The sequence below is a fragment of the Phalangium opilio genome, unplaced genomic scaffold (genome assembly GCF_054372755.1).
Source record: "Phalangium opilio isolate 3A_F unplaced genomic scaffold, DU_Popi_V2 ptg000082l_1, whole genome shotgun sequence".
Taxonomy (NCBI): domain Eukaryota; kingdom Metazoa; phylum Arthropoda; class Arachnida; order Opiliones; family Phalangiidae; genus Phalangium; species Phalangium opilio.
The window spans coordinates 870,430-895,303 of NW_028324189.1; the positions used below are offsets into that span (position 1 = coordinate 870,430).

General features: G+C 37.7%; 1 protein-coding gene across 7 annotated transcripts; it reads left to right on the plus strand.

Moving 5' to 3' along the window:
- On the plus strand, positions 1–24,290 carry LOC149650704 (bromodomain adjacent to zinc finger domain protein 2B-like). 7 transcript variants are annotated; one of them, XM_089847314.1, is made up of 30 exons: positions 1–160; positions 3,789–3,859; positions 5,056–5,164; positions 5,341–5,415; positions 5,984–6,086; positions 6,166–6,421; positions 6,496–6,762; positions 6,829–7,392; positions 7,466–7,979; positions 9,540–9,659; positions 9,726–10,012; positions 10,075–10,330; positions 10,486–10,569; positions 10,902–11,035; positions 11,159–11,203; positions 12,137–12,244; positions 12,313–12,453; positions 12,573–12,684; positions 12,776–12,918; positions 13,009–13,593; positions 15,012–16,929; positions 17,002–17,180; positions 18,126–18,401; positions 19,170–19,595; positions 19,904–20,050; positions 20,135–20,247; positions 20,330–20,372; positions 20,432–20,703; positions 21,608–21,751; positions 21,852–24,290. In XM_089847314.1, exons 3-30 carry the CDS (start codon positions 5,092–5,094, stop codon positions 22,000–22,002), a joined length of 7,536 nt encoding a protein of 2,511 aa, XP_089703440.1. In that variant the 5' UTR covers positions 1–160; positions 3,789–3,859; positions 5,056–5,091; the 3' UTR covers positions 22,003–24,290. The 7 variants fall into 7 exon arrangements, with proteins under 7 accessions (XP_089703440.1, XP_089703445.1, XP_089703442.1 ...); XM_089847319.1 differs by having other exon boundaries at positions 18,153–18,401; XM_089847317.1 differs by having other exon boundaries at positions 2–160; positions 10,920–11,035.
- Positions 24,291–24,874: the final 584 nt, after the last annotated feature.

Here is a 24,874-nt window from a genome sequence, read left to right on the forward strand (position 1 = left end):
ATATAGGCTCCTTGTTACCTCCCTGCAGTTAACGTACATACTCCATTTTCGAATAGCCGGTGAGGGACAAAGACGACTTGTTTTCTCTTAGCTGTGATATTTCTTCGCGATATAATAGAGTTTTTTCGGATTTTTAATCACGGTTTGGACGTCTAAAACCGTAAGTGAATTTTCATTAATTATCGAGATTCTTAATTAGGGTCGTAAAATCAATATATAGGGTTATCAGTTCGATCTCGAAGCGAGTTATTTGTGTTGATGATTTTCCCCCTAGATCCGGGCCTAACGTTAGGGTTTTGTGTTAATGCCGTTGTACGTGGTTTCTAGATCTAGAAATCGAGCGATTTCGACATGTTTCAGCGACGCCCGAAATCTTTAATTTCTTACAAACTCGCTGTTAGTAATATAGAAAAGTTGCCAGTCGCGTCTTTCGTAGACGCCAAAAATTAGCCGGGGTTAGGCTTAAGCATCCCCCGGGTCTCCTCCTAGGGTAGCTACACTCTTGTCAAAATCTAAAATTATTTTGGGGGGCTTCCCCTTTGATTTTTGGGCCATGATGATTTTCGTTGAGCCGCGGCTATAGACCATTAGGACATAGGCGCTCCCTTTCCTTTTGCCTCGCCGCGCTAGCTTTCTTCATTGTCGCCGCCGACATTTTATAACGCTCAATTTTATAATTAAAATCACGCTTAAAATTAGCATTAACAATCACGTTTTTGAAGCCTTCAACCCCCGGATCACCTCCCTAACGTAAGCTAGCCGTTTTAATTACTTAGTTTGTCTAATTATACTCGAAAGTAATATTCAATCGGTTAAGTATTAATTTTTAAAATCATCTGACACAAATAACCCCCGTAATTATCTTAACACGAGGCGTTTCTACGCTCATATTATATAAATAATTTAGCAACAGGTGTAAGTGTACGCGTATGTCTATAATTATAACTTAAATCGCAATTATAGGGGTTAACTCGGTTTAGTTAGTGTTTGTTCTTGCGATTAGGTTAAAATTCCGCGGGTCAAAGTTGACAGTTCGACCTATTTGCGTGATCTTATTGAAATAAGAAAAGCAAATATAAGTTTTGATAAGCCTTCGTCAAACTAATCTCAATAAAAACACGCGTAAATTTCCTTCAAATAATGAAGAATATGAGTTGGCATTTATAAAAGTTAAAAAAACTCGATTGTTAATTTAATGTTAGTTCGGGGAACAATCATTTTTACTTTTAGTTCCCCCAGTAAAATATTTTTTTATAAGAAATTCAACGCCGCGTAGATATATAGATAGTCTTATACATAAAGAGAAAAAAGGATGTGTATATACAATGTCGTATATTTTTCAAAGATAGAAAAACCAGTTTAAAATTCATATTCGAGAGTCTCGGCAAATTACCCCAACAACGCCATACCGGTACCCCCTTATAATATAAAAATTGTAAACGTATTTATCGCATCGCAGTTGGTTGGATTAATTCTTGGTTAAATCGTAATTTTACGCGTATGATTCCAATGTAATATAGACGCGCAAATATGAGCTTCATTAATGACTCAATTTAGTATCAGACTTAAAATTATATATATAAAATTAAAATTTCCGTAGTTCCGTAGTTTAGGGTTAGGAAAGGGTAAATGTATAATTGACCTAAAAATTGATTGATTGCAAATAATATACTCGTACTCCGATATATTTTTTTTTTGGTTATCTGCCCATGAATAAACAGTTTTTGGTTAGCTGATTTTTGGGAAGTGTCCGACCTTTAGGGTCTTTGACACCATACTGACGTCATTACGTGATTAATCCTTAATATCACAGGTCAGGGAAAACCCGGGAAGGTCGGGGAATTTTGTATAAGCTTAGATTTTATAGGGAGAATAGTTCCAATTGATCAAAAATGGTCAAAGAAAGGCAGAATTATTATTGACAACCTTGAAATTACTGTCACGTAGGACCACTCACTAACAAAGAGTACGTGACCCCGTTCTCCCTAACCTAACCTAACCTAACCTAAAAGGTGACACTGTATTAATTGCTTGAAAAGTACGTGAGACCACCACCACCCTTTGAAAATTTCCAATAGTAGTTTTGAGGCAATTACGAGCAATATTGGTACCGTTTTTAAAGGTAAATCTATCCCAAAATCATTTTATTTTGACGTAGCAAATATAAAACCAAAGAATAAGAAAATGTACGTAGACGCGACGACGGTCTAGTAGTCTGTGTGTTATTTTTTTGCACGGCTCCCCGATTACGGCTGCTTTGAGAGTCTTAAGGGAAGCTGTTGGCTAGCCTTTTTTTAAAACAAAATACGCGAAGGTACCTGCGAAGTATAATTATTGAAACTGGGGTGCATGAGGCAGAAATACTAGACTCTCGAATGAGAGAGAGAGAGGAAAGGAAATAAGGGCTGCCATTTTGAAAAGTTGTAGCCGATTGGAACTACCAGCCGAATGCATGCATTAAAGCTCCTCTTTATTATAAAGCGAGGGCCGGCTTCGGCTTTAAGGTTTTGGTGAGATCTCGGGAAGGCGCGCGGCACTCTTTCGCTATGGGGGGACCCATTAGTTCGGTTGGTACCACAGCCACTACTACCGTTCCTTACCCTCCGTCCCCGTCTCTCTTGTGTCTTTCTCGGGTTCCTAGCTTAACTTAACTTCGGGACCCACTGCCTACACACGCTGGCATTATCTGTTTATTGATCCTTTAGTGAACCTCTCTTCTTTTTCCATTTTTCCCATCCATACCAGTTGTTGCTAAGGTTTCTACCAAGATTTCTCGCTCGGACCCCCCGCTTTATTTTTTTCCTAAATTTTCAAAACTCAAAGTCGACAAATAACAGTTTGGGGCCTCCTGATCCCCCGGGGACCACCAGTACCGGGCAGTCACCGGTCCGAGCAAAGCTGACCCGTAGTAGTTTCTTTCTGACCAATGTCCGTACAGCCACCGAGAAATATTCTAGGATAGAGTAGAATAAAAATAAAACTTAAAATGCATGGTGTTTGGCATATTGAAATGGACTGGGCTTCGCGTTTAAAACCAGTTTTATTGGAATTTCAACCTCCAGAAAACACTGAATTATTTTTCAAACGTACTACTATAGAAGCCTAAAACCAATTAGTTTTTGGCTATAAGATGTTAGAACGACTATATATTTATTTAGAGCGTAAACGAGTTAGTACTGTACCGATATTAATAAATAAAATAATACCGATAAACTTAAGTGATTAGTCGTATCATGTGTGTGCACTTTGCGTTGGTAAATAATTCTAGACTCCTTTTTAATTTTTTATTTACATTACTATCAGTATTAACCGTATAGTTAAACAAGATGGCCCAAGGGCCTTAATAGTAGCCACATCGTTATCTATTTAATTAGCACATAAATAAAAAGAAAATAAATATAAGAACTCCAAACATACAAATTCTGAAGTATCCGACCCCACAGATTAAGAATTACCCCACCCCACATCACCCCGACATTTTAGAGATAAAACTAAACTATAAAAACCCGCGATTTCCATCAAGACTGGCTCAATGGTAGAATGTCTGACTACTGCGTGAGCGACCCGGGTTCGATTCCCGGCTGCGATCTGAAAAATTTTTCTAATTAAAATGTGGTAATATAGAGTTCCTTTTAAGCTAAAAAATAACGATAACGAAAACTACGACTACTACTATTACTACTACGGCTAGGGTCAAACTAAGAGCCTCATCGTATACTACGATGTGGCTAAAAATGGGCGTTTATAGTAATTATGTTTACCCCATTTTGGTATTCTGGTATTTTTAGTCAAAATGTGAAAAAAAAATATTTGGATAAATATTCTTTGGACGATTTGAACATTCTCAATGTGTTCACAGGTATATTAAAAATCGCAATTATTTATTTGGATTTTATATTTGATATAAAGTGGTTGAGTTCGTGTTTAGTATTATTCTAGTATAGTCAAGTATAGTTTAATGATTTTATCTAAAAAATTCCGAAACGTTTTAAATTCCTCTCAGAGGAATTAACTCCGATTCCGATATCTTTTTATAATCCTTTTTTTTTCTTGTCAAGTGTGCCACCCCATAGTATTTTAAACTTCACTTAGAAACAGTGAAGTATTCAAAGGGGCCCCTATAGTTTTGTTGCTTTTAAATACGTTACTTTCTTTTGAATTTGAGGCTGCTAAAAATTCCATAGAAAAGTTTATCACAATACTATATAACTGATCGAGAAGGTCATTAACTGAAGTAAAAAATCGGGTCCGTCCATCTTTGGTCACTTAACCTTGTTCCTTCGTATGTGTTCAACTAGTTGTTAAACGCGGGTTACTATCTGGTTATAGAGGAGCGCGTTAAGTGGTCAGTAAGTCTTCCCTAACTCATGGTGTGGTCACCAGTGATTTTAATTAAATTTAAACACGATCTACACGGGTCCGTCCGTCTTTGGTCACTTACTTTGTCCTTGCATATGTGTTCACCGGGTTGTAAAACGCGGGTGGCTAACTGGTTATAGAGGAGCGCCTTAAGTGGTCAGTAAGTCTTCCCTAACTCACGGTGTGGTCAACAGTGATTTTAATTAAAATTAAACTAGATTTACACGGGTCCGTCCGTCTTTGGTCACTTACGTTGTCCCTTCGTATGTGTTCACAGAGGTGTAAACCGCGGGTGGCTAACTGGTTATAGAGAAGCGCGTTAAGTGGTCAGTAAGTCTTCCCTTACTCACGGTGTGGTCAACAGTGATTTTAATTAAAATTAAACTAGATTTACACGGGTCCGTCCGTCTTTGGTCACTTACCTTGTCCCTTCATATGTGTTTACCAAATTCTAAAACGCGGGTGGCTAACTGGTTATAGAGGAGCGCGTTATGTGGTCAGTAAGTCTTCCCTAACTAGTGATGTGGTCACCACTAATTTTAATTAAATTGAAACTCGATTTGTACTGCTTTAAATTAAATTATCTTCATATCGACTCGAGAGTGTTGAACTTTTATGAAATCAAATATAAAATCCGTAAAGATTGCAGTAATCACGTGGTGAATTTAAATTACATTGGAATGTAATTTTATTTAGAGTATTAGAAGTAGGCATTGGTAAACTTTGTTTATCATGAACGAAGACGAACAAACGGTCAAAGGAGGATTACCCAGAACCATATTGGATGGAGCTGGAGTAACTAATTGTACGTTGGTGCCGTTTTAATAATCTGTTTGTTAGCCTAAATAGTCGTTGATAATTTGTATCTATGTTTAACTTCGGTACAAAGTTCCTAGATTTATTTCCTCGTCTCTGTCTTCCCTTTTTTCTTAAAATCAATAATCTGAATAATCATACGAGGGGTTCCTTTTTCCCCAATAGCCATTGCTGATACGCTAGCTCATTTATACGCCAAACCCTCCACAGTTGAATCTTCCACAGAGTTTCAAATCTCAGGTAGGCCCTAATTAAAGCGTATAGATGTAATTCTAGAAGTATTATTTTAATAAGTTATACCAGAAGGGGATAATAGAAGAAGGATGACACTCTGTATCCTTTTAATGCTTTAGTTATGTAACGTCATTCTTCCCAGGCTCCCCCTTTTAGTTTGCTTTCCCGCTCATCAAACTACAAATGGGCATCGCACCGTAAGGTGAATTCTATAATTGTTTGGCACTAAATCCCCAGCAATCATCCCACAAACCTTGATTGTCTTGACGTGGGACAAAAATGCGCAAGCGCGTTTTGCCAAATATTTAAGCGCTAATAGAGTAATGATGAGGGAATTATTTATCGTGTATGTGATTCGGTTTAGTAACCTTGCTCTAAGTGTTCCGATGTTGGGAAAAATGACGTTACACTTACCCAGCTTTGTGCTTGTACACTTCTCTCGAAGAGAAGTATTATATACTTCTGGTTATACATTACGCGTACCGTTATCAGTTAAAAATTAAGTGTTTCATCGTTTGTTATCTATATATTTTTTAACTAATCTTATTCGTAATGCGCGACGGGTTTTTTTAAGGTATTAACGGTACTGCCTCAAATAATGCGAAAGGAACTGTATTACATCCTAGCTTTCATTTGAATGATCTTTCCGTTTTAAAACAAAAATCGGCACCAAGATTGTAGGTATTTTAAAAACCGCTCGCGTTGATTGGTTTATAGTGGCTTGATTCGGTTGGTTTTTTGACTACTTCTTCGTAGAGATACTGATTTAATTGAAAGTAGTATTTCGGGGGCGTCGGAAACGCTATGCAAAAACGATAGTGCCAAAAGAAAGTCCGAGTCGTCCATATCGGAAAATTCTAAAAAGTCACAGCCTGATGGTACTAACGTAGATACGCAAAATGCCACGGGCAATGTCGCGCTGTCCACTACTACTACTAATAGGTCGTCAAACTTAGATAATGGTAAAAAACGATCCAGCCATCATGGATCCAAACTGAAGAAAAAAGAACCTGTAAGAGTCGCGCGTTATATTATTCTTTCGACTTAGTTAGCTTTTTATGAACGAAGGATTGAACACAATTGTAGGGTTCGAATCAAACGGAAAAATCCAAATTATCAAGCTCTTCTGAGGGCGAAAGTGGAGAGGAAGGTAGCGAAAGCGATAGTAGTGGTTGTACCGCAACCAGCGAGACTAGCTCAGTTGATAGCGAAGGAGAGTTGAATAAAAAGGAACAGGCCGAAGAAGCTGACCGACAGCTTCAGATTGCTCAATTGAAAGAAAAGCGCAAGGAACTTAGGAAAGAAGTTAGGAAACTTAAACACGCTAACCACGAAGCGGCAACTGCTAAACAGGTAGTCAGTCACTTAACTTTCGGCGGTTTCTTCGAAGGGATTGTTTAATTCTCGTGACTGTTATAGAGCAAAGGTGATCAGCCCATGACACTGCCAAAAACTACTGGGAATCTTCAACCCAGCAACAACACTGACAGTATTGTTGTCGTATCAAATAATAATATCGATAATAAAAGTATTACACCGAATCCAGTCCCTCTACCGATCCCTAGTCTAGCCCATTCGGCTATTCCCCTCGTCGTACCTCCTCCGCCACCACCACCATCAATTTCACCAGTCCCTTTGGCGTTAACGACGAAAAAGACGACAACAACACCCGTCACCATGCAACAAGAGAGCTTAGACTCTTCCATGCCCTTGGATTTGTGCGTGAAAAAATCGGACCCTTCTCCCACACGAAAAGATGATTCTCAACCCTTGTCCCTCACAATGTACGATAGCGGTTCCGCCGTTACAAGTACTCCCTTACATTTTAACGCCGCTGGACTGGCCAATTCTACTCAGTTGAATTTGTCCGGCATTAATAATAGCCAGTCGTCAAAGAAACGTGGAAGGAAACCCAAACCTTTACCCGGTGCGATCACGAATCATTCGGGACACTCTACTCCTAGAGGAAGACCAACAACTGATGTAAGGTTCATTAATCTTACTTCCGGTGTAAGATGATATGTTGAAAACGAGCGTCTTTTCATTTCACCCGCAGATATATTTAAATTCATCTCATTCCTCTCGTGGAGAATCTTTTAGTTTACCGACGCTAGATATTGCCAATTTATCAGCGTTAGCTTCTCGGGGATCTCATCACCAATTAATTTTACCATCTCCGTTTAGTACGATTGAAGGGTTAAAGATACCTGATTTATCGAATAGAATTAGTAGCGCCGCCTCCGCAGCCGCCGCCGCCGCCTCCTCATCTTCCTCAAGCGCGGCGGCAACCGGGCGAAAAAGACGCTGTAAAGTGATGCCAAGTCGGATTGTCGATTACAAAGACGTGAATAATTCTTCGAGTAAAAACAGTTACGGAAACGATAACAGGACCTTAAATAAAACGAGCGATAACTCCTCAGTCGCTAGTAGTAGCGGTGCGGCCAGTAATAGTCGGACACTCGATAAACGATACGTTGTCGATCATCATAGTGATGCTATTAATCACGCGATTTTACAAGCGAGTGAACATCATCGTAAACGCGAAGATGAAAGAATCGGAGGCGACAGTTGTAAGTTTGGAGTGTTGTTGTTCGTTTGTTTGTTGTGCTGATTTGTGTGTATGACACTGTTGATTGTGTGTATGACACTGTTGAGTGTGTGTATGACACTGTTGAGTGTGTGTATGACACTGTTGAGTGTGTGTATGACACTGTTGAGTGTGTGTATGACACTGTTGAGTGTGTGTGTATAACACTGTTGAGAGTGTGTGTATAACACTGTTGAGAGTGTGTGTATAACACTGTTGAGAGTGTGTGTATAACACTGTTGAGAGTGTGTGTATAACACTGTTGAGAGTGTGTGTATAACACTGTTGAGAGTGTGTGTATAACACTGTTGAGAGTGTGTGTATAACACTGTTGAGAGTGTGTGTATAACACTGTTGAGAGTGTGTGTATAACACTGTTGAGAGTGTGTGTTTCACACTGTTGAGTGTGTGTTTCACACTGTTGATTGTGTGTTTCACACTGTTGATTGTGTGTTTCACACTGTTGAGTGTGTGTTTCACACTGAGTGTGTGTATGACACTGTTGATTGTGTGTATGACACTGTTGATTGTGTGTATGACACTGTTGAGTGTGTGTATGACACTGTTGAGTGTGTGTATGACACTGTTGAGTGTGTGTATAACACTGTTGAGTGTGTGTATAACACTGTTGAGTGTGTGTATAACACTGTTGAGTGTGTGTATAACACTGTTGAGTGTGTGTATGACACTGTTGAGTGTGTGTATGACACTGTTGAGTGTGTGTATGACACTGTTGAGTGTGTGTATGACACTGTTGAGTGTGTGTATGACACTGTTGAGTGTGTGTATGACACTGTTGAGTGTGTGTATGACACTGTTGAGTGTGTGTATGACACTGTTGAGTGTGTGTATGACACTGTTGAGTGTGTGTATGACACTGTTGAGTGTGTGTATGACACTGTTGAGTGTGTGTATGACACTGTTGAGTGTGTGTATGACACTGTTGAGTGTGTGTATAACACCAAAAACGTATTTATGGGATAAGAACGTCGGATCGTAGCTTTAGCCTCTAGTACCATCCTCGCATACTTTATTGAGAAACTTCGTCTGCTTATATTTTGACTCCACCCACAAATTCGATCTCTAGAAGTAGCTATATACAGAATTTGTGGGTGGAGTCAAAATATAAGCAGACGAAGTTTCTCAATAAAGTATGCGAGGATGAGGAGTGAATTCGCTAACTCCGACGTTCTTATCCCATAAATCCGTTTTTGGTATAACACTGTTGAATGTGTGTATAACACTGTTGAGAGTGTGTGTATAACACTGTTGAGAGTGTGTGTATAACACTGTTGAGAGTGTGTGTATAACACTGTTGAGAGTGTGTGTATAACACTGTTGAGAGTGTGTGTATAACACTGTTGAGAGTGTGTGTATAACACTGTTGAGAGTGTGTGTATAACACTGTTGAGAGTGTGTGTATAACACTGTTGAGAGTGTGTGTATAACACTGTTGAGAGTGTGTGTATAACACTGTTGAGAGTGTGTGTATAACACTGTTGAGTGTGTGTATAACACTGTTGAGTGTGTGTGTGAATTTCAGATTCAAGTAGCGATTCGGAATCATCCATGGATTCGGGAAGTGAAAGTAACAGCACGGGAAAATCCAGCACAGCGAGTAGCAATCAAACTGGTGTTAAAAGGCACCGAACAGACAGATCCGGTAAAATTTATCGAAACATTTGGATTGCCTGAAAGAGCAATTCAATGTTATATTGAAATTATTTAGAATCAAGAGCGAAGAGAAAGAAAATGCTTCCTGATGATAAGGAAATCAGGATTCCGCTCGAATATGGATGGAGGCGACAAACGAGAATACGTTGTATCAGTCGATCAGGGGTTAAAGGAGAAGTTTGTTATTATTCTCCGTGCGGGAAAAAATTACGCAGCTACTCGGAAGTTATTAAGTATCTTCAAAAGAATGGCATTAACGATATTGCCAGAGAAAACTTTAGTTTCAATCCCAAAGTGATAGTAGGGGAGTATAACGAAAGGTTACCTGGAAATGGACCGGAAGTAAGAATCATTTCACTTCTCCGCGGTTTCTGGAACTTATTACTCATGTTATTTTTTTTCAGAGCAACATTATGTTGAATGAACAAGAAGTAGCGGCTCGAATTGAAGAGTTACGCGCCAGAAAACATCTTCAAAACGCGCAATTAGCCGCATCGACTGTTAGCAAACTTACGGGTGTTACTATAAGCTCAATTCCCGCCGCTCACGCTCATTCCGCGCACGCGCAAGCCGCATCCGCCATTAAGAGAGACTTAGAGGCTGAAGAGAAACAGAAAAAATGGGAAGAAATTCAAATGCAAAGAAGAATAGAGCAACAAGGTAAGAATTATTCATTTATTTAATTACTTAATGATGTTTTACGTTTTTTCATATTTTCATTTCATTGCATGAAATTTTGTCGTTTATTTTTTCGTTTTTTTCTTTATGATATCGAATATTGTTTTGCTGTATGAATGTTGTGATTGTGGTGGTAGCAATTGCGCGTCAAAATCAAAAATTGCGAGCTTTGAGGCGAGCCGAACAGAATAACGCTGCCAAAGAGTCTAAACGAAGAAAAGGTACTTATTAACTAATTTCATAATTAGCCTTATTCCTGATCAGCGCCATCTACCCATAGCGGTGACTTTGAGAACTACTGTAATCGTCAAGCCAATCAGATGTCGCTAAAATCTGGTGACGTCATTTTTAGTAAGACCCGAGAGTGCCAGTTAGTGACGTCACCAGATTTTAGCGACATCTGATTGGCTTGCCGCTTACAGTAGTTCTCAAAGTCGCCGCTATGGGTAGGTGGCGCTGATCAGGAATAAGGCTAATTGCATCCCTATACTCTTTATACATTTATTCCAAATTATTTTAAATTTGAACGACGAAACTAATAAATTGTAAGTAGAGTTTTCTTTTTTCGCAGTCGAGGATATACGTCGGCAAAAGGAACATCAGAAGTTAGTCAAGCAACAGGAAAAAATGGATAAGATGGAACAACAGAGAATGGAGAAGGAAATCCGGAATCAGCAACTCTTAGAGGTAACGTGTCGTGTCATTTTCTTCGATGTTTCTTGGGCCTTTTAGATTAATTAACAATAGGGTGCTTTGATTTTATTTATTTTTTTGTTTAATAAACTAACACGCAATGCAAATGCAAATCAGGAACGAGAATTGAAACGTCAGCAAGCCGCTATTCTCAGGGAACAGGTGGGATTGATGTAGCTTCGCATGTTCATGTCCCCGCCCCCTTTCTCTTATTCTGAAGTTGATTAGTGTTATCGCAGGGCTCCCACCAGGTCCCTAAAAGTCCCTAAAGTCCCTATTTTCCTACAAGGTCCTTAATCTACCCTAAAATTGGTATTCGGTCCTTAAATCACCCTATTTTTATAAACCTCAGAAAAAGTAAAAGGGTGACCTGAAAATGTCTTGTCTGAGATTTGACCAGAGCCCCAAATTCGCGGAGCTCGCTTCGCTCGCTCCGGTTATTTATGATTTACTTACTGTTAAATTTAAACGAAATAGTTGACATATTTTTATAACAATAACAATAATTTGTGCAAAAATTATTCGAGTGGTTTTAGATTGGTTTTCATATATGATCGCCATGTACGTTATTGCAAATGGTCAGGGAAATTTGTGGAATTTAGTCAGGGAAAACCTGGAAAAGTCAGGGAATTTCATTCCAAAAATTTTGTACGAACCCTGTAAAGGTCCAAATTCTAGTTCAGTGGATTTTTTCAAAAACAGTAAACATGATACGAAAATAGTTACTTCTAATCAAAAAAACCTTCCTTATACATTAGAGCCAGTGTCAAGTCTTACTTAGAATAAGAATATAAACAAAAGAAAGTCAGAAATAATATCCTATTTTGTCGAAAAAATAGAAAAGAGTAATAGGTTCCTAACTGTTTGTGATATTTTAACAGAATAGATATCATTTTGTTTTACCAGTGGTCCCTTTTTGGTTCCTACTTTTAGAATTAAGGTCCCTATTTTACCCTATTTTTATCGTGAAAAGTCCCCTTTTTCCCCTATTTATTTTTGAGATTTTGGTGGGAGCCCTGTTATCGGGCTTTGTTGTTCTGAAATGTTTAAAAAGGTGTTAGACCTAACGTGGTTCGTTTAATATTAATTTGTTAGGAACTACAAAAACGTCGCGATATGCTTCTGATGGTTGATTTAGAAAGGGAAAGGCGGAGACAACATATGATGCTCGTTAGAGCTCTCGAGACCAGAAAGAAAATTGAGGTACTGAAATTTAGTTTTTTCTTCTCCTGAAATGACTTTGTTGTAAACTTGTACTGTTTGTATCGAAGGAACGAGACAAAAAGGCAAAGGAAATAATTCAGGAAAAGGAAATTCAGAGGTTGAAGAAAATGGAACAAAGGAGATTAGAGATGCAACTGATTCGTGAAATAAAGAAACCAGTTGACGATATGATGCTTAAAGATGCCACTGTATATATTTATATTTATATTTATATTTTAATAAATTCATTAATTATTTATTTATTTATTTATTTATTTGTTGTTAACTGTTGTTTGTTTGTTTGTTTCTTTCTTAATTATTTTCATAGCCATTACCTGTTCTCAATCGAATACCCGGCTTAAAGATCTCTGCGAAAGCTTTCGGAGATTTGCTGATGGTTTTTGAATTTCTGCATAATTTTGGAGAAACTTTGGGATTTGGTAATTATATTATATTCCTTTTCAGTCGGCTTTTATTGTTTGATGTTTTTTAATGATGAGACGCGTTAATGTTAATTAATCTTTTTTCTAGATATGGAAAACTTACCTTCGCTAAGTACATTTCAATTAGCTTTGCTCAATCACGATGAAAAGAACGAGGAAGAACTTTTGTCCGTTGTCCATCATCTTTTAGTTTGCGCTATCGATGATCCCGGTGTTCCTCATCCAAGAAGCGTAAGATCATGAAATTAAAATTTCTTCGCAATTTATACAATATTTTCTACTTAATTGTAATTAAAAATAATCTTAATTAATTACACGCAGGCTTTAACGGTATTAGGACAGACTCTCCGTGAAGTTGATATCACGAATAACAATATTTCCGAGGTTTTGAGGCTGTACGTTAATGCCGTTGATCGGCATTGCGAGGTTGCGCGATGGTTAACTGAGAGACCGTTTCTTTCGCTCAATCCAACGAAAAAAGCCGGAGTTTTGGCTTTTCTGTGTCACGAACTGTTGTGTAGCAAAATCGTCGTACGACAAGTTGATCTGAGCATAGACTCTGTTAATAATTTGAAAAGGGAGAAATGGGTTGTTGAAGGGCAATTGAGAAGGTTAAAGGGGATTCAATTGAAACGCAAAAATCAGGCGGCGTTAGCGCAGATTACGGAGAATTTAGCTAAAGAAGCCGCGGCTAACCATGAAGATGGGAATAATGGTAATTGTACCAATACCGAGGAAACTGATGGGAAGAGTACGCCAAGTGGTAGGAGTAAAAGTGCCGCCAAGAAATCGGCGTTAGTTATACCGAAAGAGACGGAAGATGATGACGATTTAGATGATTTAGTTATTGACAGCGGAAATGAAAGTGATGAGACTCAAGAAACGGGACAACCATCCGAAGCTGAGGTAAGAAAGATCAATTTTGTAATTTTGGTTTCATTTTTTTCATATTTTTTTGACTGAGTAAATGGTTTTTTTTTTAATTTTTTGACTGAGTAAATGGTTTTTTTTTATTTTTTGACTGAGTAAATGGTTTTTTTTTTCATTTTTGACTGAGTAAATGGTTTTTTTTTTTTGACTGAGTAAATGGTTTTTTTTTTGACTGAGTAAATGGTTTTTTTTTTTGACTGAGTAAATGGCTTTTTTTTTTTGACTGAGTAAATGGAAATGGTCTTTTTTTTGACTGAGTAAATGGTTTTTTTTTATTTGACTGAGTAAATGGTTTTTTTTGACTGAGTAAATGGTTTTTTTTTTGACTGAGTAAATGGTTTTTTTTTTGACTGAGTAAATGGTTTTTTTTTCATTTTTTGACTGAGTAAATGGTTTTTTTTTTTGACTGAGTAAATGGTTTTTTTTCATTTTTTGACTGAGTAAATGGTTATTTTTCATTTTTTGACTGAGTAAATGGTTTTTTTTTCATCTTTTGACTGAGTAAATGGGTATTTTTCATTTTTTGACTTAGTAAATGGTTTTTTTTTTTTCATTTTTTGACTGAGTAAATGGGTTTTTTTCATTTTTTGACCGAGTAAATGGGTTTTTTCATTTTTTGACTGAGTAAATGGGGTTTTTTCATTTTTTGACTGAGTAAATGGGTTTTTTTCATTTTTTGACTGAGTAAATGGTTTTTTTTTTCATTTTTTGACTGAGTAAATGGTTTTTTTTTTCATTTTTTGACGGAGTAAATGGGTTTTTTTTTCATTTTTTGACGGAGTAAATGGTTATTTTTCATTTTTTGACTGAGTAAATGGTTTTTTTTTCATCTTTTGACTGAGTAAATGGGTATTTTTCATTTTTTGACTGAGTAAATGGTTTTTTTTTCATTTTTTGACTGAGTAAATGGGTTTTTTTCATTTTTTGACCGAGTAAATGGGTTTTTTCATTTTTTGACTGAGTAAATGGGGTTTTTTCATTTTTTGACCGAGTAAATGGGTTTTTTCATTTTTTGACTGAGTAAATGGGGTTTTTTCATTTTTTGACTGAGTAAATGGGTTTTTTTCATTTTTTGACTGAGTAAATGGTTTTTTTTTTTTTCATTTTTTGACTGAGTAAATGGGGGTTTTTTTTTTCATTTTTTGACGGAGTGAATGGGTTTTTTTTTCATTTTTTGACGGAGTAAATGGTTATTTTTCATTTTTTGACGGAGTAAATGGTTATTTTTCATTTTTTGACTGAGTAAATGGGTTTTCTTCATTTTTTGACTGAGTAAATGGGTTTTCTTCATTTTTTGACTGATTAAATGGGTTTTCTTCATTTTTTAACTGAGTAAATGGGTTTTCTTCATTTTTTGACTGATTAAATGGTTTTTTTCATTATCATTTTGAAAGGATGATGAACCAGAGGTTACTAACGAAGAACTCGATAAGAAGATTGATAAATTGACGAAGATGCAAAATCAGTTAACGAATAAGCTTCAAAAAACGAATAACTCGTTAAGGGCCACAACAATGGGTCAAGATAGATATCGCAGGCGCTATTGGATCTTACCCAAAGCTGGCGGCATATTTGTAGAAAGCTTAGAATCGGCGGAGATTTTGAAAACGGAAATATTTCAGTTGGAAACGTTGGAGATGAGAGCGGAAAAAGAGGAAGAAGAAGCGAAACTCAAAGAAGAGGAGGAAAAGAACAAAGCTGTTGATGAAGAGAAAAATGACGAACCGCCGTTACCCGTTAAGGAGGAAGAAACGGAAGAGAAACCGGAAACCAAAGAGAAAGTTGAGGAAGAAAATACGGTTGTGAAAATTGAACAAAATGAAACAAAAACGAAGAACAAGAGGAAAAGCGCCGAACCTCCTAAAGAGGATTTAAAGAAAGATGATGACGTAGATGTGCCGCCGCCGCCGCCGCCGCCGCCTGTTAAGGAGGAAGACATTCCTGATGAGAAAGTGGTTGAAGATGATATACCTAAACCAGATGTTGTAGTTGTAAAGGAAAAGGAAGTTAAGGAAATTAAGCAAGAAGCTGAAAAACGCGAGGAAGTTTCACTTCCCTCGAGTAAAAAAGTTTCTAAAAGTGTTAAAGCGGAATCCGCTATGGTTTTACCCGATCAAAAAGACTCCGCGGCGGCGTCGGAAATTCCACCTGATGATAAAAATAATTGGTTGCTTCATTCTCCGTTATTCGCGTCCATTCTTACCGGTAGTCTCTTAATGAACAGTCCTTTAATGCATGGAAGGGAAATAAACGGCAGCTACATTGGTGGAATTCACGCTCCCATTAAAGGAGCTTCCACCTCAACGCAGTCACACGCAGCGGCAGCGGCCGCCGCAGCAGCCGCGGCCACCTCTGAAGCTACTTTCAACCCCTTTATGGGATTACCTCCGGATTTTATTACTGCCGAACAAATCATGAAACATTTTACCGATTCGGGAAATACGCAACCGCCTCAAAGAAATTGGTTTAGTATTTTACCCAAGATTGCCTGTGATGATTCCTCACTGACATTGTTACCGGGACAAAAGGCTAAATTGGCTGCCGCCGCTGCTGCCTCCGCCTCCGCGATTGTACCCACCGAAACAGCGGCAACCGCCGTTGTTACAAGCGCAACTGCCACACCATCCACAAGCGCAATAACCGAACCCCCTAAAACAAAATCGCAGCAGTCCACACCATCATCTTCTAAGAGTTTGTCCAAAAAAGAAGCCACCGCTAATGCCGCCGCTCACGAAGGAGCTCTTAAGAATTTGGGTCCGCTCGGTATCTTACCACCCGAAGTTACGAATAAAATTACCGCCTCGGCATTGGCTAATTTACAATTGGGACTTTTAAACGGCATTCCTCCAAATATTTTAATGCATTCTTTCATGGCGGCTCACGGTATCGGACCTCTTTATCAATCTGGTGCTGGAAATAACACTCAAATCACTCCTTCCAATCAACCGCCGGTGATGAACTCGTCTTTACCTTCGGCGGTTGCTAATAATGAAGATGTCGTCAGTGGTAGTTTAATCTTGGAGAAACCGTCTGGGTGTAACACCCCTAACAGTATTCAAATGGAGGCCGATCTCGCCACGACGCAACTCGATCATCCCAAGAGAGCCATGGTTGAAAGGATGCAATATGACGCACCTAAACCGATTCCATTAGAAATGCAACATGGCTGGTGGCGTATTACCGATGTTAATCAATTAAAAGAAGTCTTTGACGCTCTACATAGTCGAGGAATTAGGGAAAAGATCTTTCATAAACAATTAGAAAAGTACTACAACTACGCTACCTCCGTTTGTTATACAAACCAATTGATGAGTAAGAGTCCGACTAACGCCACCCGAAACGATACGTCACGTAATTACTTATTTTCCCGTACCTTTTTCTTAGTCACAGATTTAGAACTGACGGATTTAGATCGCGAAATATCAGCGAAAATAGGAGCAGCCCCGGACCCTGATCCTGCCGATTATTGGCTTCCCGAAGTGGCTTTACGAGTAGATCTGGCTATCTTGGAACAGGTTGAGAGTTTGGAGGATAAGATTGCCGGAGCTAGTATGCAAATCAAGGTAAGATTTTTTTCTTTCATTTATTTGAAATTAAATTTCGATCTAACAGCTGTTAAAGGGAGGGTAAAGTAGAAAATCAAGTGGTTTTTTATCGATTCTTCTACTAATTATAAGACCAGTCTGCGCATAGTGAAACATTCAGGAAATATCAGCTCCGAATGATTTTAAAATTATTTCAAATTAGGTTCAGATTTTAAGGATAATTTTAAATAGGGACCTCCGACCAATCACGTAACGCCCTGCCTTTTTGTTAACAAAATTCTCGTGGCACGCATGCTCCATGTCTCGCGCCACGATTATCACGTCGCGCGCGAATTTTATCAAATCTCGTGATAAATTTCATTCGACACGGAACGTGCCACGAGAATTTTGTTAACAAAAAGGCAGGGCGTTACGTGATTGGTCGGAGGGGCTTATTTAAAATTATCCTTAAAATCTGAACCTAATTTGAAATAATTTTAAAATCATTCGGAGCTGGTATTTCCTGAATGTTTCACTATTTGCAGACTGGTCTTAAAATTGGTAGAAGAATCGATTAAAAATCACTTGATTTTCTACTTCACCCTCCCTTTAATACGACCTTCCGCATTAAAAATTTTAATTTTCCTTAACCTCTTGTCTTGGTTGGCTCTAAGGTAAAATTAATGAAGCTTCGTAAAGCTAGAACTATAGTCGCTAACCTTAATAATGTTTTTAAGTTTATATGTATATTATTGTTTTATATATTGATTTTTATTTCATGACGTAGTATATTTTTTATTTTTTATTATTAATATTTTTGGTTTTGCATGAGTTGTAACATTAATTAGAAAAAAAATATCCTTTTCATCCATTTCCTGGTACATTGCCATTCCCGTGGACCAAATCTTCTTCTTCCTCCTTGGGTTCCTTTTTCTTCTTCTTCTCCTCCTGCGCTCTTTCTTTTTTTTATATTCCCTTGATCAGAGGGACCTTCTTAATCACCCCGAACAGGGTTGGAAAGTTCCACCCAAACTTACATCGGAGAAAGCTCATCTCTTCAACGCCGGTTGTACTTTTACGCCAAAACCGCCCAAAGAAAAACCCGATAATAAACGATCTAATCTCTCGGCCAAAGCAGCCGCCAAAGAATTGGAGTTGGCTAAAAAATTAGAGAGAAGTAACGCGGTGGCGGCCGCGGCGGCTGCTGCAGCTGCCGAAGAAGCTGAGAAGGAGAAAGAAAGCATTAAAAATGGCGAGGATGTAAGTACAATTGGCCTTATTCCTGATCAACGCCACCGAGAAGTAGCGGCGACTTTTGGAACTATAATAATACGGTAGCCAATTAGCCTTATTCCTGATCAGCGCCACCTACCCATAGCGGCGACTTTGAGAACTACTGTAAGCGGCAAGCCAATCAGATGTCGCTAAAATCTGGTGACGTCACTGACTGGCACTCTCGGGTCTTACCAAAAATGACGTCACCAGATTTTAGCGATATCTGATTGGCTTGCCGCTTACAGTAGTTCTCAAAGTCACCGCTATGGGTAGATGGCGCTGATCAGAAATAAGGCTAATTACAGGTGGCGGTGGAGTCGATGGACTCTGATGGAGATCTGTTATTTTCTATGTTTTGTTGATCTTTCTGAATCACGTGAATAGCCAAGGCTTAACAAGCGATATGGTTTCAAAAGTATTAAAAGTTGATTTTACCTTTCTTATTCTGTCTAATATTATGAAATAAGACTTTCGGAGTAAGTTTTCATTCGATTTTGGTCTATTTGGAGATTATTCGGTTAATAATAATTAGTTAAAACATGGTTTTTGAAGTTGAAGCGGTAATAATCAATACATAGAAAATAACAGATCTCCATCAGAGTACATCGACTCCAGCGCCACCTGTAATTGGCTACCGTATTATTATAGTTCCAAAAGTCGCTGCTACGCCTCGGTGGCGTTGATCAGGAATAAGGCCAATTACTTCCTTAATGATTTCGACCAGTTATAGACTTCGGAAGACAATTTTTGCAGGATACCATTGACGCTGACGGTGACGTGGAAGCTGATGTGGATGATGTTGAAAACCCATCTTCCGTTAAAGATTCGGAAAAGAATGAAAATGAAAATGATGAAGATATGGATGTTGATCTTGAAGATGAGGAAGAAAACTACGAAGCGCGGGCTCCGTTAAATCCGGTTGAGGTAGCCCAAACTCGTCTACTGAAGGTTGAATCCGTCATTGAGAGGCGCTACATTAGACCACCTCTTGGCACCAGCACTGAACTTAATCTAAGCGCGACGACATCCTCTCAAAGTAATTACAATTCGGATGAAATCACGCCTGGTTTGATAAAATGGAGGAGAGCCGTTCAAAATTGCACCACGTCGGCGCAGTTGGCGCTGTGTATTAATATGCTGGAAAATTGCATCGCGTGGGACAAGTCAATCATGAGAGCGGTAAGTTTTTTTAAGACTACTTGCGGCGCAATTTTTAGCGAATTAGCGTAGCTTATTCCTGATCAGCGCCACCTATCCATAGCGGCGACTTTGAGAACTACTGTAAACGGCAAGCCAATCAGATGTCGCTAAAATCTGGTGACGTCATTTTTGGTAAGACCCCGAGAGTGCTCCTCAGTGACGTCACCAGATTTTAGCAGCATCTGATTGGCTTGCCGCTTACAGTAGTTCTCAAAGTCGCCGCTATGGGTAGGTGGCGCTGATCAGGAATAAGGCTAATTCCGAACCGGGTTTTTTGCGTTTTTCAGAGCTGCCAGTTTTGTCATAGCGGTGATAATGAAGAAATGTTACTTCTTTGTGACGGTTGTGACAAAGGTTACCATACTTATTGTTTCAAACCAAAAATGGAAACTATACCAGATGGCGATTGGTACTGTTACGAATGTCTCAATAAAGTAAGTACTTCCAACGAACGAAGGTTAAAACTTAAAAGAAACTGCGGTTTTAAGAATTAAGCAATTGCATTTTTTGTTCTTCAGGCAACTGGTGATAAAGTTTGTATTATGTGTGGAAAGAAGGGCAACAAAATGTTAGAATGTGAAGGATGTCCCAAAACATTTCACATGAGTTGTTTAGAACCTCCAGTCACAAAGTATGTAGTTGTAGTTGTAGTCGTTTTCAATTGACATTGTGACGAAACATTACTGATTTTTTTTTGGTCATGTCATTTTCAGGGCCCCTAAAGGAAGATGGGCGTGTCCCAATTGTAGTCACAAGGTATTATTATTATTCTTTACGTTATTTACAAAATCTTATCGTTTATTTTGGAATTTTAGTCACCAAGTAAGAAGAGTTCCGGTAGTAAATCGAAATCCAAATCAGACAAAGAGAAAAAGGAATCTACTGCCGAAAAAGAATCTTCTAAAAAATCTTCCAACAACAACAACAACAACAACAACAACAGTAATAACAACAATAATAATAATAACGCCGATACATCGGCAAACTCAACACCGTCAACTTCCACCTCAACTAAATCGTCCAGTTCCAAAGAGAAGAAAGAAAAGAGTTCCAAACCGCAGGGAAATAAGGATCTCGCCGCTTGCAAGTAAGTTGCGATGGTTCACTAATCACTACCAACGACATACAAGGCCTACGCACGCTTACTTCGAAGGGGGGGGGGTCCCTCACCCGATAGATGGCGCTTTTTAGTCTTTTAAATACACTTGGCTTAATTCACACGAAATCCCGTCTCCTTCGCTCGAGGTTCGAAACTTAGAGCGGGCACCTGGTCACTGTACCCCCACCCATATATATTTGACTTGTGTGGTTGATAGATGGCGCTTTTTAGTCTTTTTAATACACTTGGCTTAATTCACATGAAATCCCGTCTCCTTCGCTCGAGGTTCGAAACTTAAAGCGGGCACCTGGTCACTGTACCCCCACCCATATATATTTGACTTGTGTGGTTGATAGATGGCGCTTTTTAGTCTTTTTAATACACTTGGCTTAATTCACACGAAATCCCGTCTCCTTCGCTCGAGGTTCGAAACTTAGAGCGGGCACCTGGTCACCTCACTTCGAAGGGGGTCCCTCACCCATATATATTTGACTTGTGTGGTTGATAGATGGCGCTTTTTAGTCTTTTTAATGCACTTTGCTTAATTCACATGAAATCCCGTCTCCTTCGCTCGAGGTTCGAAACTTAGAGCGGGCACCTGGTCACTGTACCCCCACCCATATATATTTGACTTGTGTGGTTGATAGATGGCGCTTTTTAGTCTTTTTAATACACTTGTCTTAATTCACACGAAATCCCGTCTCCTTCGCTCGAGGTTCGAAACTTAGAACGGGCACCTGGTCACTTTGAGGTTTACGTAAATTTTTTAGACTTAAACGCGCCTCTAGCGGAGAATCGTGGCGATTTAGAAGGTCCGGGAAAAAAAAATGGCGACCGCATGGGCCTTGTGATGGTAATTGGTAAGAGGTATTAAATTTTACATTACCATTAGGATAATCATTGAGGAGCTAGAATGCCACGAGGATGCTTGGCCTTTCTTGCTACCGGTTAACGTTAAACAATTCCCCACCTATCGCAAATTCATCAAGAAATCCATGGATCTCAGCACAATGAAAAGCAAATTAGAATCAGGAGGGTAAGTAATTAAATTAATTAATTAATTAATTAACGATGTAAGATGGTTAAGTCAAGTTTTCAATAAAATAAAATATTTCTTCGGGGATATGTTCACGCAGTTACAAGGTAAGAGAAGAATTTGCGACGGACGCGCGATTGATATTTGATAATTGCGAAACGTTTAACGAAGATGATTCTCCCGTCGGTATTGCTGGACATAATATGCGATCATTTTTCGAATGCCGATGGGCGGAATTATGCGCGATTTAAAAATTAAAAAAAAAAAAAACGCTGAGCTATAATTTATTCACGATGAATAGAATTAAATTAATCCGTCTATATTAGTAACGAACTAGTCCTCGGGGAAAATAAAAAACAAAAAAATTATCGGTTTCGTTTCGTTTTTTCTTAACTACCGGTAACTGAACTGAACTGATGTTGTAGTTAGAGATTAGCGAGTAGGACTATTTAACCGATATGCGAAATGTGTAAAAAGAATGTTTTTCGCGCATTAGAACTTGGGTAATTTGCGCAGTGTTTTAAAATAAATAAATAAATAAACGTGGATGGTGGAAGATATAATAAACGGCTAAATTTCAGCCTGATTAAGTGCCTGGCTTTGAAAAAAAAAAAAAACAAACAAACAAACAAGAATATTTCGTATTAAAGCTTTCAAACTTAGAGTAAAAAAACAAAAAATGGTTATTCTTCTGAATCTGGTCATTTTTTAATTCATATTTATTGATGGACTGCGCGTGCGCGAATTTGACCAGGTGTGTAAATTATTTAAAACTACGTTCGTTTCTTTCGTTCGTTCGTTTTTTTAGTTTTAACTCAGACTTAGTCTTTGATTAATTATTTTTTTCGATAGTGTCACATATTCTTCGTTAAAAAAAAAAAAAAAAAATCGAAATTTTGGTTTTTTTTTATTTGCATTTACACAATCAATCAATCAATCATGTTACTTCATCATAATGGACCATTAAATGGTCGATAATTTAATTATTTTTGTGTTTTATTTGAGGTGGTAAAGAAAAAAAATTACGGTTAAAAATTTTTTTTTTTGCGAATTTTTTTTTTTTTTTTTTTTTTTTTGCGAAAAATTTTTTATTTTTTTTTTTTTTTGCGAAAAATTTTTTATTTTTTTTTTTGCGACAAAAATTTTTCATCGTGCTCAAAACCAAATAGACAAAAAAATTTTCATTTTGATTCTTGCCCGTAATTGAACTTCCCATATGAATTTTCTTTATTAAAATATTCCCATTAAATTTTTTTAATTGTAAATTAATGAATTATTGGACGTTTATTATTATTATTTTTTTTCTCTAATTTAATTAATTTTTTTTAGGGTTTTCCATAAATCATAATAATATTTAAAATAATTTTTTTTGGTCTATTCGCCGTAAACAAACAAACAAACAAACAAACAAACGGTTGAATATAGTGATAATCAAGGTGACATTACATTTTTCACAGAAAGAAACATACCGCGTTTCCCCCCCCCCTTTTTTTTTCGAACAAATAACTTAAAAAACAACATTACACGGTGGGTTTGCGTTTGCGTTACCTCAGTACAAAAACTAACGTAAAAAACAATGAAATAAGTAAAGAAAAAAAAACAAACAAACTAACAAACAAACATAGCCCTGACCTATTTTTTTTAATATAATACAATACAATACTCTTCTCATTTCACCGTTTTTCTTCAGTACAGTAATTTTATTGTAAGATATAGGCCTACTTATTTAAACATCGGTAGGTGTCATTTTTTTTTTATTAATAATTATTATTATTATTATTAGTGTTTAAAATTGTTTTTTTATTAGTGGACCAAAATAAACATAAAAAAACAACTAAAAATTGACGACTTAACGGTTTTGTACTTGAATGAACAATATATATATATATATATATATATATATATATATATAAAATAAATCTCTTAATAGTAAGTGTATTTATATGTAACGTTGTGAAATTAACGGAACAACGGACGAAGACGGTTTTACGTTACGTTCGTAAAATTATTTAATTAAAATAACTTTTTGGACGATGTATAACAACCTATCAATTGATAAACTTTTCGCCCGTATTGCCCGTCGTGTATTTCAATATTTTCAGGGGATAACGTTGTAACTATGGATGGTGTACAGCACTCGTGTAGATACGTGTAATTCGTACCAACTTTTTTTGGTATATTAATCATTAAATAACATTTGAATGAAATAAAAAACAAAAACAAAAGACGCGGGGTTTATACCCCGGTTATTTATTAGTAAAATAAAACTTTTTAACTGTGGCCAGTCTGTTTTGCTAGCCAGGTCAGTCAGCCGTACATGAAAACTGAAATATCTCTGCCATTTTTACTTTTTTTTTTTTTTTTTGGAAATATCCGGAATTGTAGACAAGTGTAATTTGAGATTATTTGGAAAAAAAAAAAAAAAAAATTGTTTAATTTGCTTTCAGGTGGATAAAAATATGAATAGGGCAGTGCCACAACATTAAATTGAAATGTACAGGTTTGCTACTTGCAATAAAAACAGCCATTAGCTCTGTTATATACGTTTGCTTTCTTAATTTCCGCCATATGAAGTTTATAGGCCGTTTCCACTCCAGTCTCCAGTAGTCCAGTTCTCCTTGGTTTCGATTCCCGCCTTAGAGCGATCAGAACGCTGATCAAGTAGGACGGGTGGGGCGGCTGTGGCAACTGAATAAACTTTGAACATATTAATACTAACAGAAAGAATTAAGTATACTAGACTGGGTACCCGCCCCCCGGGGCTCCCAACCTCTCCGAATCACAGTTTTCTTGGGTACCCCGCCCCGGGGCTCCCGAGTCCCTACTCCCTAGTAAGCCAGGGATAAAAATTATAACAAAAAACTTCAAGTAGGCATAACCGGGTACTCGATCCCTCATAAAAATCTATATCTATATAAATCAAAGTCCTGACTGACTGATTGACTGACTGACTGACAGACTGACTGATAATCAACGCCCAGCCCAAACCGTTTGCCCTAGGAGGCTGAAAATTTGCAGGAACGTTACTCATAAGTAGTAGGCGCGTACTAAGAAAGATTTTTCCAATCCGCCGCCATCTTAAAAAATGGCGCCCAGAAAAGTAAAAATCTTGTCTAAGCAACA

Coding starts and splice junctions, on each gene's coding strand:
- LOC149650704 (XM_089847314.1), top strand. CDS start 5,092: ATGAACGAAGACGAACAAACGGTCAAAGGAGGATTACCCAGAACCATA. Junction 7,393..7,465: donor GAGGAAGACCAACAACTGAT/GTAAGGTTCATT, acceptor TTTCACCCGCAG/ATATATTTAAATTCATCTCA. Junction 10,013..10,074: donor TACCTGGAAATGGACCGGAA/GTAAGAATCATT, acceptor ATTTTTTTTCAG/AGCAACATTATGTTGAATGA.